This window comes from Scyliorhinus torazame, chromosome 19 (assembly GCF_047496885.1).
Source record: "Scyliorhinus torazame isolate Kashiwa2021f chromosome 19, sScyTor2.1, whole genome shotgun sequence".
Taxonomy (NCBI): domain Eukaryota; kingdom Metazoa; phylum Chordata; class Chondrichthyes; order Carcharhiniformes; family Scyliorhinidae; genus Scyliorhinus; species Scyliorhinus torazame.
The window spans coordinates 35849082-35862040 of record NC_092725.1 but is presented as its reverse complement, the minus strand read 5'-3'; the positions used below and the strand labels follow the sequence as shown (position 1 = coordinate 35862040).

Genomic DNA, 12959 nt, shown 5'->3' with positions numbered 1-12959 from the left:
AACACTCCCAGGACAGGTACAGCACGGGGTTAGATACAGAGTAAAGCTCCCTCCACACTGTCCCCATCAAACACTCCCAGGACAGGTACAGCACTTGGTTAGATACAGAGTAAAGCTCCCTCCACCCTGTCCTTATCAAACGCTCAGGGCAGATCTAATTGTATTTGATTATGAACTCAGTGCCGAGGCAAGGGAATACACAATGATCGGAAGAATGCTTAGGAAATATAGAGGACTAGAGGGACCTTGGGGTGAATGTCCGAGCGTCCCTGAAGGCAGCAGGACAGGTAGATGAGGTGGCTAGGAAGGCATTTGGGATACTTGCCTTTATTAGCGGAGCCATATGATATAAGTGCAAGGAGGTTATGATGGAGCTGTATAAAGCACTAGTTAGACCACAGCTGGAGCACTATGTGCAGTTCTAGCCACCACACGAGAGGAAGGAGGTAATTGCACTGGTGAAGGTGCAGAGGAGATTCACCAGGATATGCCCTGGGCTGGAGGGTTTCAGCTATGAAGTGAGCTTGTTAGGCTGGGGTTGTTTTCCTTGGATCAGAGAAGGCTGACGGGGGCACCTGATTGAGGTGTACAAAATGATGAGGGACATAGATAGGCTGGAGAGGGTACTTTTCCCCTCAGTGGAGGGGTCAATAACCAGGGGGCATAGATTGAAGGTAATGGGCAGGAGGTAGGTTTATAAGAGATGTGAGGAAAAACCTGGTGGGAATCTGGAACTCACTCCCTGAGATGGGAGGGAGAGGTGAGATGGGAGGGAGCCTTCACAACCTTTCAGAAGTACTTAGATGAGCACTTGAAATATCATAGCATACAAAGCTACAGGCCTAGTGCTGGAAAATGGGATTAGTACAGATAGGTGCTTGATGGCCAGCACAGGCATAATGAGCCAAAGGCCTCTTTCTGGTCTGTAAAACTCTATTTTTAATAAGAACATTGGGAATCCACATCGAGTAAAATAAAGAAGTGTAGTTTTATTTGCTCACAATATTCACAATATTCGCACTTCCTGACTTCCGGTGGTGGCCATGGAGTGAGTGGTCACTTATTTGGTAGACCCGCTCGTGGTGGACCTTTGGGACCTTTTTCCCTGATTTATGGTGGATTTGACCAACAAAACAGGAGACTGGTGAAGTAGAGGAGAAGGATTTCCCCAAAGTGTATGGATTCGTGGACCAGAAGTCGTCTGAAAAGGAGAGACCGTTGGTCGAAGACGGGAGTGGAGTCAGCAGCGCAGGAGACTATGGCGGAGGGTCAGGGACCGAAATTGCAGGCCCAGTGGTCAATGGAGCAGCTGATGGACTTTCTCCAGGAGTGCTTTGCTCAGCAAAGAAAATAATACCTGGATCCGATTAAGTCAGGGATTGACCATGTGGAGCAGAGATTGGAAGCCCAGGGCCAGGCGATGCAGAAGGTGGAAAAGGCGGTTGCTGAGCACGATGACCAGCTAACCATGATGGCGGCGGAGGTGAGACTGATGAAGGACGAACAGAAAAGGCTGCAAGAGAAAGGGGAGGATCTGGAGAACAGACCGTGCAGGCAGAACCTGAGGATTGCTGGCCTCCCAGAGGGCAGCGAGGGATCGGACGCAGGGGCATATGTGGCGCATATGTTCGAAAAGCTGATGGGAGAAGGTGCGTTTACTCGGCCCCTGGAGGTGGACAGAGCGCTGATGCGGAAGCCGCTGAAGAATGAGTTGCCGAGGGCGATGTGGTACAAATGCACCGATTCCTGGGCAAGGAACAGATCTTGAGATGGGCCAGGCAGACAAGGAGCTGCAAATGGGGAGATAATGAGCTGCGTATTTACCAGGACTTGGGTGCAGAACTGGCCAAAAGGAGGACGAGTTTCAATAAGATGAAACCAGCCCTCTTTAAGGAGGGGGTGAAGTTCAGCATGCTGTACCCAGCGTGGGTCACTTATGAGAGCAAGGAACTTTATTTCGGATCGCCAGATGAGGCGATGAACTTTGTTAAGGACAGGGGACTGGCAGGTGATGGAGAACATTGAACTTGGGGGTGAGTAGTTGTGTTCTTGTTATGCTGCTAAATTTCTTTTCTCTTTGGGTTTTGTATGTATTGTTTTGCACTACGTTTTGGGCCATTGCTCAGTTTTGTATGCAGGTTAACTTTGTTCTTAATGGGGGACGGTGGGTGGAATTTTCTTCTTTGTTTTTGTTGGGGATTGTGATGTTTTGCATATGTATGTTCGAGCGGGGGAGAGGGTGATCAGTGGGGGTAGGATGCTTGGAACTATGGGCGGGGGCTACCAGGCTAGCTAGGATTGTTATTTTGTTATTGGAGGGGCGGGAGGGGGGGAATTGATCTGCTGACAGGGGAGAGACTGGCACTTGGGGACAGATTGGCGGTTGATGACGATGGGCGCCCGAGGGCGGGCCTGAGGAGGTGAGGGACGTGGGCTGGAGGCTGGCCTAAGAAGGGTGATGGGTGATGGGCAGGGGTGGAGGGGGGTGGCACCCCGACCAGGCTGATCACATGGAATGTGAGAGGGCTGAATGGGCCAGTCAAGAGGACCCGCGTGTATGTGCATTTGAAGAGTTTGAAGACGGACGTGGCAATGCTACAGGAGACAGACCTGAGGGTAGTGGATCAGACTCGGCTGAGGAAGAGGTGGGTTGGGCAGGCATTTCATTCGGGGCTAGACTCTAAAACTAGTGGGGCAGCGATCTTGATCAATAAGAGGGTGTCATTTTAGGTAGGGAGCATAGTGGCGGACTCGGGGGGGGGGGGGGGGGTAGGTCCGTTATGGTGAGTGGGAAGCTGGAGGGGATGCCGGTGTATATCTATGCACAAAAGTGGGACGATGCGGAGTTGATGAGACGGGTATTGGGGAAAATTCAGGACCTGGACTTACATAATCTGATCATGGGGGGGGAACTTTAATACGGTTATAGATCCGAGGCTGGATCGGTCGAGTTCAAGGACAGGGAGGGTCCCAGCCCGGCGAAGGAACTAAAGGGGTTTATGGAACAGATAGGGGGAGGTAGATCCATGGAGGTTCTGACGACCAAGAGCGAAGGAATTTTCTTTTTTCTCCCATGTACACAAAGTGTACTCCCGGATTGATTTTTTCATTTTGAACAGAGCTTTGCTGGCGAAGGTGGTGGATTCGGCAATTGTTGTGTCAGACCATGCCCCGCACTGGGTGGATTTACGGGTGAGCAAGGAGGGGGGTCAGCGCCCGCAATGGAGATTGATTGTAGGACTGTTAGCGGATGAGCAGGTGTACGAGCGGGTGAGGGAGGCCAGCCAGAATTATTTGGAGATAAATGACACGGGGAGGTTTCGGCAGCAACGGTATGGGAGGCACCTGAAGGCAGTAGTTAGTGGGGAGCTGATTTCGATATGAGCTTATAGGGAGAAGGTGGAGCGGGCAGAGATGGATAGGCTGGTTAGGAAGATACTCCAGGTGGATAGAAGGTACTCGGAAGCCCCAGAGGCGGGGTTGTTGAAGGAGCGGCAGAAGCTGCAGATGGAGTTTGGGCTGATATCCACAGGGAAGGTAGTGGGGCAGTTGAGGAAGGTGAGTGGGGTGGTATATGCGTATGGGGAGAAGATCAGTAAGATGCTAGCACACCAGCTCAGGAAACGGGAGGCGACCAGGGAGATAGGAAGAGTGAAGGATAGAGGGGGAGCACGACTTTGGACCCAGCAGGGGTGAACGGGATGGTCAGGGAATATTACAGTCGGTTGTATGAGTCGGAGCCCCAACTGAGGCGGAAGGGATGAGGCAATTCTTGGAGGGTTTGGAGTTTCCGAAGGTGGAGGAAGGGGTTGATGGAGGGGCTGGGAGCCCCGATCAGGATTGTGGAAGTAGTAGAGGGATTGGCGGCCATGCAGTCGGGCAAAGCTCCGAGACCGCAAGGTTAATCAATGGAATTTTATAAGACGTTTTCTGGGGTGCTGGGTTCGCTGCTGGTGAGGGCATTTAATGAGGCAAGAGAGCGGGGTGTTCTTCCCCAACAATGTCACGGGCTTCGAACTCATTGATCCTGAAGCCGGAGAAGGACCCAAAACAATGTGGGTCATACAGGCCAATCTCCCTACTAAATGTTGACGCCAAATTGCTGGCCAAGATTTTGGCCCTGAGAATAGAGGAATGTGTACCGGGGATGATAGAGGAGGACCAGATGGAATTTGTCAAAGGCAGGCAGTTAACGGCCATCGTTAGAATGTCATCACGATGCCCTCCGAGGGGAGGTAGTGGTCGCTATGGACGCGGAGAAGGCCTTCGACCGGGTGGAGTGGAAGTATTTGTGGAAGGTCCTGAGGGGGTTTGGGTTTGGGCAGGGCTTTGTAGACTGGATCCGGTTGCTGTACCAGGCACGCGGATGGCGAGTGTGCAGACGAACCGGGTGAGTTCGGACTACTTTAAATTGAGCCGGGGGACAAGGCGCACTCCACTCTCCCCACTGTTGTTTCCCTTTGCTATAGAGCCATTGGCGATGGCGCTAAGAGTGTCAAAGAACTGGAAGGGACTAGTCTGGTGGTGGTGGGGGGTTGGGGGGGGGGCTGAGTACAGGGTCTCGTTGTATGCGGACAATTCACGGTGGTTCACTGGGCACCCACGACGGTGGCCCGGATGAGCAGGTTTTTTTGGGTAGAGGATAGGTGTTTGAGGTGTGCAGGAGGCCCTGCAAATCATGTCCACATGTTTTGGGCATGTCCGAAGCTCGGGAGATTTGGCAGGGATTTGCCGATGTCATGTCCACAATGCTAAAAACGAGGGTGGCGCCGAGTGGCGATCTTTGGACTGTTGGAAGACCTGGGAGTCCTGGGGCGAGAGGCTGACGTTTTTGCCTTTGCCTCCTTGGTAGCCTGAAGACAGATTTTATTATCATGGAGAGTCTCGGAGCCCCCATATTCAGGGGTATGGGTTAGCGACATGGCTCGGTTTCTGAGGCTTGAGAAAATTAAGTTCGCCCTGAGAGGATCAGTGTTAGGGTTCGTTCGCAGTTGGCAGCCGGTTATCGACTTCTTCGGGGAAAACTAAACTGTTAGCAGATACAATAAGGAGGGGGGGGGTTAAGGACTAAGGGGGGGGGCAGGGAGAGTTTGTTTAGTTTAGTTCAATTTAGGCGGGATCAGCGAGAGAAGATGGAGGGACTTGGGGAGTGTGTGTGTAAGCTATGTTGGCGGGGTATGGTTGTTGGTTGGGGTGTTACGCACTGAATTATGGTTACATTTGTGTCTTGTTGTTATAAAACCAGAAATGCCTTAATAAAATGTTTGTTAAAAAAAAATATTCACACTGCCTGCCACATCCCAACTGGGTTACTGTTCTGGTCAGTGCCTTCCTGGTCGACCTTTTATACAGCAGTAATAGAGAGTGCCTGCCCCAGGCGGGAGAACTCGTACTCCGAAAGGACCACGGGGAAGAAAATCATCCCCACCCCGTAGGCCCCGTGCGAAATATTACACGATAAAAGTCACATATTTTTATTGTCAGAGTAATGTCAATGTGAACTCCATTTCAGATTCCAATCATTCCTCTGTGGTGAACTCACTCTCGTTAATATTCAACACAAACCAATGTGAATGTTTTGTTTTAATTTGTGTTTGTTCTGCAGGTCTGAACGCTGTCTGAAGGATGCTGTGCTGTACAGCAGCAGTTACCCTTGTCCCGAGTGCTTGGATTTAATTAAAGAAACCAAACGCATCACTGACGTCATTTGTGTGGCACCCAAAAATAAACAAGCTTTGGATTATTTCCCAAAGGGCTTGTCCCTCACTGTGGTAAGCAGCAGGAGAATAAGGAACTGTCTTTACTCCAGATCTCTCAATATTTCATGAACAAGATGTTTCCTCAGTGTCGCACTTGTCAGATGGACATAGTTCAGCAGGGGATTGGGAAACTGAATTGTAGCTCCAGTATACAGGAGGTTGAGAGTAGTGAGGTCATGAGCAAGGTTTCAAAGTTGCAGGAGTGTACCGGCAGGCAGGAAGGTGGTTTAAAGTGTGTCTTCAATGCCAGGAGCATCCGGAATAAGGTGGGTGAACTTGCGGCATGGGTTGGTACCTGGGACTTCGATACTGTGGCCATTTTGGAGACATGGATAGAGCAGGGACAGGAATGATTGTTGCAGGTGCCAGGGTTTAGATATTTCAGTAAGCTCAGGGAAGGTGGTAAAAGAGGGGGAGGGGTGGCATTGTTAGTCAAGGACATTATTACGGTGGCAGAAAGGATGTTTGATGAGGACTCATCTACTGAGGTAGTATGGGCTGAGGTTAGAAACAGGAAAGGAGAGCTCACCCTGTTAGGGGTTTTCTATAGGCCTCCGAAAAGTTCCAGAGATGTAGAGGAAAGGGTTACAAAGATGATTCTGTATAGGAGCGAAGGCACCAGGATAGTTGTTATGGGGGACTTTAACTTTCCAAATATTGACTGGAAACGCAATAGTTTGAGTACTTTAGATGGGTCCATTTTTGTCCAATGTGTGCAGGAGTGTTTCCTGACACAGTATGTAGATAGGCCAAGGAGAGGTGAGGCCATATTGGATTTGGTACTGTGTAATGAACCAGGACAGGTGTTAGATTTGGAGGTAGGTGAGCACTTTGGTGATAGTGACCACAATTCGATTACGTTTACTTTAGTGATGGAAAGGGATAGGTATATACCGCAGGGCAAGAGTTATATCTGGGGGAAAGGCAATTATGATGCGATAAGGCAAGACTGAGGATGCATCGGATGGAGAGGAAAACTGCAGGGGATGGGCACAGTGGAAATGTGGAGCTTGTTCAAAGAACAGCTACTGCGTGTCCTTGATAAGTATGTACCTGTCAGGCAGGGAGGAAGTGGTCGAGCGAGGGAACCGTGGTTTACTAAGGCAGTCGAAACACTTGTCAAGAGGAAGAAGGAGGCTGCTGTAAAGATGAGACATGAAGGTTCAGTTAGGGCGCTCGAGAGTTACAGGTTAACTAGGAAGGATCTAAAGAAAGAGCTAAGAAGAGCCAGGAGGGTCATGAGAAGTCTTTGGCATGTAGGATCAAGCATAACCCTAAAGCTTTCTACAGATATGTCAGGAATAAAAAAATGATGAGGGTAAGAGTAGGGCCAGTCAAGGACAGTAGTGGGAAGTTGTGCGTGGAGTCCGAGGAGATAGGAGAGGTGCTAAATGAATATTTTTCATCCGTATTCACACAGGAAAAAGACAATGTTGTCGAGGAGAATACTGAGATTCAGGCTACTAGACTAGAAGGGCTTGAGGTTCATAAGGACGAGGTGAAAGCAATTCTGGAAAGGGTGAAAATAGATAAGTCCCCTGGGCCGGATGGGATTTATCCTAGGATTCTTTGGGAAGCTAGGGAGGAGATTGCTGAGTGTTTGGCTTTGATCTTTAAGTCATCTTTGTCAACAGGAATAGTGCCAGAAGACTGGAGGATAGCAAATGTTGTCCCCTTGTTCAAGAAGGGGAGTAGAGACAACCCCAGTAACTATAGACCAGTGAGCCTTACTTCTGTTGTGGGCAAAATCTTGGAAAGGTTTATAAGAGATAGGGTGTATAATCATCTGGAAATTAATAATTTGATTAGACATAGTCAACACGGTTTTGTGAAGGGTAGGTCGTGCCTCACAAACCTTATTGAGTTCTTTGAGAAGGTGACCAAACAGGTGGATGAGGGTAAAGCAATTGATGTGGTGTACATGGATTTCAGTAAAGCGTTTAATAAGGTTCCCCACGGTAGGCTACTGCAGAAAATACGGAAGCATGGGATTCAGGGTGATTTAGTAGTTTGGATCAGAAATTGGCTAGCTGGAAGAAGACAAAGGGTGGTGGTTGATTGGAAGTGTTCAGACTGGTGTCCAGTTACTAGTGGTGTACCACAAGGATCTGTTTTGGGGCCATTGCTGTTTGTCATTTTTATAAATGACCTGGAGGAGGGCGTAGAAGGATGGGTGAGTAAATTTGCAGATGACACTAAAGTCGGTGGAGTTGTGGACAGTGCGGAAGGATGTTACAAGTTACAGAGAGACATAGATAAGCTGCAGCGCTGGGCTGAGAGGTGGCAAATGGAATTTAATGCAGAAAAGTGTGAGGTGATTCATTTTGGAAGGAATAACAGGAAGACAGAGTACTGGGCTAATGGTAAGATTCTTGGCAGTGTCCATGTACATAGATCCCTGAAAGTCGCCACTCAGGTTGAGAGGGTTGTTAAGAAGGCGTACGGTGTGTTAGCTTTTATTGGTAGAGGGATTGAGTTTCAGAGCCATGAGGTCATGTTGCAGCTGTACAAAACTCTGGTGCGGCTGCATTTGGAGTATTGCGTGCAATTCTGCTCACCGCATTATAGGAAGGATGTGGAAGCATTGGAAAGGGTGCAGAGAAGATTTACCAGAATGTTGCCTGGTATGGAGGGAAGATCTTATGAGGAAAGGCTGAGGGACTTGAGGCTGTTTTCGTTAGAGAGAAGAAGGTTAAGAGGTGACTTATTGAGACATACAAGATGATCAGAGGATTGGATAGGGTGGACAGTGAGAGCCTTTTTCCTCAGATGGTGATGTCTAGCACGAGGTGATATAGCTTTAAATTGCGGGGAGATAGATATAAGACAGACGTCAGAGGTAGGTTCTTTACTCAGAGAGTAGTAAGGGTGTGGAATGCCCTGCCTGCAACAGTAGTGGACTCGCCAACACTAAGGGTATTCAAATGGTCATTGGATAGACATATGGACGATAAGGGAATAGCGTAGATGGGCTTTAGAGTGGTTTCACAGGTCGGCGCAACATTGAGGGCCGAAGGGCCGGTACTGCGCTGTAATGTTGTATGTTGTATGTTCTATGAAGGAGACTGTGCCTTGGCGGCCGTCGGGGTATGTACGTAGCGCGTACTGCGGGTTCGCATGGAGTAGCTGTACCCTCCCAACCAATGGGTCCGCCTTGTGGAGCCACACGTGCTTGCGGAGGAGAATGGGTCCTGGAGCTGCCAGCCATTTTGGGAGCGAATCCTGAGAGGTGGACTTCCTGGGGAAGGCAAAGAAACGTTCATGGGGAGTCTCGTTAGTCGCAGCGCACAGGAGCGACCGAATGGAGTGAAGGGCTTCGGGGAGGACCTCCTGCCAGCTGGAGGCCGGGAGATTTCTGGACCGTAGGGCCAGCTGGACGGCCTTCCAGAGCGTCCCATTCTCCCGCTCCACCTGCCCGTTTCCCCGGAGGTTGTAGCTGGTCGTCCTGCCCAAGGAAATGCCCCTGTTGAGCAGGTACTGGCACAGTTCATCGCTCATAAATGAGGATCCCCGGTCGCTGTGGGCGTAGGCGAGAAAACCGAACAGAGCAAAGATGGTGTTGAGGGCTTTGATGACAGTACGAAGTCTTACAACACCAGGTTAAAGTCCAACAGGTTTGGTTCGATGTCACTAGCTTTCGGAGCGCTGCTCCTTCCTCAGGTGAATGAAGAGGTCTGTTCCAGAAACACATATATAGACAAATTCAAAGATGCCAAACAATGCTAGGAATGCGAGCATTAGCAGGTGATTAAATCTTTACAGATCCAGAGATGGGGTAACCCCAGGTTAAAGAGGTGTGAATTGTCTCAAGCCAGGACAGTTGGTAGGATTTCGCAGGCCAGATGGTGGGGGATGAATATAATGTACATGAATCCCAGGTCCCGGTTGAGGCCGCACTCATGTGTGCGGAACTTGGCTATAAGTTTCTGCTCGGCGATTCTGCGTTGTCGCGGGTCCTGAAGGCCGCCTTGGAGAACGCTTACCCGGAGATCAGAGGCTGAATGCCCTTGACTGCTGAAGTGTTCCCCGACTGGAAGGGAACATTCCTGCCTGGTGATTGTTGCGCGATGTCCGTTCATTCGTTGTCGCAGCGTCTGCATGGTCTCGCCAATGTACCACGCTTCGGGACATCCTTTCCTGCAGCGTATGAGGTAGACAACATTGGCCGAGTCGCACGAGTATGTACCGCGTACCTGGTGGGTGGTGTTCTCACGTGTAATAGTGGTATCCATGTCGATGATCTGGCACGTCTTGCAGAGATTACCATGACAGGGTTGTGTGGCGTCGTGGTCACTGTTCTGAAGACTGGGTAGTTTGCTGCAAACAATGGTTCGTTTGAGGTTGCGCGGTTGTTTGAAGGCAAGTAGTGGGGGTGTGGGGATGACCATGGCAAGATGTTCATCGTCATCAATGACGTGTTGAAGGCTGTGAAGAAGATGACGTAGTTTCTCCGCTCCGGGGAAGTATATATGTGTTTCTGGAACAGACTTCTTCATTCACCTGAGGAAGGAGCAGCGCTCCGAAAGCTAGTGACATCGAAACAAACCTGTTGGACTTTAACCTGGTGTTGTAAGACTTCGTACTGTGCTCACCCCAGTCCAACGCCGGCATCTTCACACTTTGATGATAGTGGCAGACGTCTTATCGGGGCATGGGATGGCGAAGGGGAATCTTGAATATTCGTCGACCACATTAAGAAAGTACGTGTTGCGGTCGGTGGACCACGCTGAAGTCCACGCTGAGGCGTTCAAAGGGGCGGGAGGCCTTCACCAGGCGCGCACGGTCTGGCCGGTAGAAGTGCGGTTTACACTCCGCGCAGACCTGGCAGTCTCTGGTGATAGCCCTGATTTCCTCGATGGAGTAGGGCAGATTGCGGGCCTTTATGAAGTGATAAAAGCGGGTGACCCCTGGGTGAAGAGATCGTCGTGCAGGGTCCGGAGTCGGTCCATTTGTGCGCTGGCACATGTACCTCGGGAAAGGGCATTGGGAGGCTCGTTGAGCTTACAAAATCTCGTAATTGTAGGTGGAGAGCTCGATCCTCCACCTCAAGATCTTATAATTTTTGATCTTACCCCACTGTGTGTTGTTGAACATGAAGGCAACCGACCGTTGGTCAGTGAGGAGAGTGAATCTCCTGCCGGCCAGAGAACCTGTTCTCCTGTCGGAAAAACTAGCACCAGAGGACACCATCTCAGACTAAAGGGACGATCCTTTAAAACAGAGATCAGTAGGAAGTTCTTCAGCCAGAGGGTGGTGAATCTGTGGAATCTTTGCCGCAGAAGGCTGTGGAGGCCAACTCACTGAGTGTCTTTAAGACAGAGATAGATAGGTTCTTGATTAATAAGGGGATCAGGGGTTATGGGGAGAAGGCAGGAGAATGGGGATGAGAAAAATATCAGCCAGATTGAATGGCAGAGCAGACCCGATGGGCCGAGTTGTCTAATTCTGCTTCTCTGTCTTATGGTCTTATGGTCCCAACTCCTGTATTCAATGTTCTGACCAATGAAACCAAGCATGCCGAATCAAGCATCCACTATGCCACCAATCATATTACCACCCTATTTTTCTTGCTGCTATCTGTAATCTCCTTACATATTTGCTCCTCAATTTCCTGCTGACTATTTGGGAGCCTGTAGTACAAAGAACAAAGAACAAAGAAATGTACAGCACAGGAACAGGCCCTTCGGCCCTCCAAGCCCGTGCCGACCATGCTGCCCGACTAAACTACAATCTTCTACACTTCCTGGGTCCGTATCCCTCTATTCCCATCTTAGTCATGTATTTGTCAAGATGCCCCTTAAATGTCACTATCGTCCCTGCTTCCACCACTTCCTCCGGCAGCGAGTTCCAGGCACCCACTACCCTCTGTGTAAAAAAAGCCTCTGACTATCCACTCTGTCTATGCCCCTCATAATTTTGTAGACTTCTATCAGGTCGCCCCTCAACCTCTGTCGTTCCAGTGAGAACAAACCGAGTTTATTCAACCGCTCCTCATAGCTAAGGCCCTCCATACCAGGCAACATTCTGGTAAATCTCTTCTGCACCCTCTCTAAAGCCTCCACATCCTTCTGGTAGTGTGGCGACCAGAATTGTGTGGCAACCAGAATCCTACCAAAGTGTTCTTTCCGTTCTTATTTTCCATATAGACTCAGTGGGCGAACCCTTGGATATATCCCCTCTCAATACTGCCGTGATATTATCCTGAATCGTCTTGGCGAACCAAGAAGATAGATGAGGGCAGTACAGTTGCCATTGTCTACATGGACTTTAGCAAGGCCTTTGACATGGCACTGCATGGCAGATTGTTGCATAAGGTTACATTTCACGGGATCCAGGTGGGGTAGCCAATTGGATACAAAATTGGCTTGACGACCAAAGACAAAGGGTGGTTGTAGAGGGTTGATTTTTCAAACTGGAGACCTGTGACCAGCAGTGTGCCTCAGGGACCAGTGCTTTGTCCGCTGATTTTTATTAGTCATATTAATGACTTGGATGATAATTTAGGAGGCAGTGTTGGTAGGTTTGCAGATGACACTATGATTGGTTGCATAGTGGACAGTGAGAAAGTTATCTAGGATTGCAATGGGATCTTGATCAATTGGGCCAGTGGGTAGATGAGTGGCAGATGGATTAATTTACATAAATGTGAGGTGGTGCATTTTGGTAGATCGAATCAGGGCAGGACCTATTCAGTTAATGGTAGGGAGTTGGGGAAAGTTACAGAACAAAGAGCTCTAGGACAAGTGGTGAAACAACTGAGAAACAAGTATACCGCTTTGGATACTTGTGGGGGGGACGACTTACCAGGGGTAAGCCATGGGGTACGGGCCTCTGGCACGGAGTCTGTCCCTGTTGCTCAGAAGGGAAGGGGGGAGAGGAACAGAGCATTAGTAATTGGGGACTCGATAGTCAGGGGCACAGATAGGAGATTTTGTGGGAGCGTGAGAGACTCACGTTTGGTATGTTGCCTCCCAGGTGCAAGGGTACGTGATGTCTTGGATCGTGTTTTCCGGGTCCTTAAGGGGGAGGGGGAGCGGCCCCAAGTCGTGGTCCACATTGGCACTAACGACATAGGTAGGAAAGGGGACAAGGATGTCAGGCACGCTTTCAGGGAGCTAGGATGGAAGCTCAGAACTAGAACAAACAGAGTTGTTATCTCTGGGTTGTTGCCCGTGCCATGTGATAGTGAGATGAGGAATA

The 12959-nt window shown here is 49.7% G+C and overlaps 1 protein-coding gene across 1 annotated transcript in view; it reads left to right on the top strand.

The window, feature by feature from the left end:
* The window catches only part of LOC140396657 (uncharacterized), a 178127-nt gene that overhangs the window by 152357 nt on the left and 12811 nt on the right, over positions 1 to 12959 (top strand). The window contains exon 14 of the mRNA XM_072485452.1: positions 5606 to 5771. Within this exon, the coding sequence (XP_072341553.1) occupies positions 5606 to 5771 (166 nt within the window). The remainder of the gene's footprint in view (positions 1 to 5605; positions 5772 to 12959) is intronic.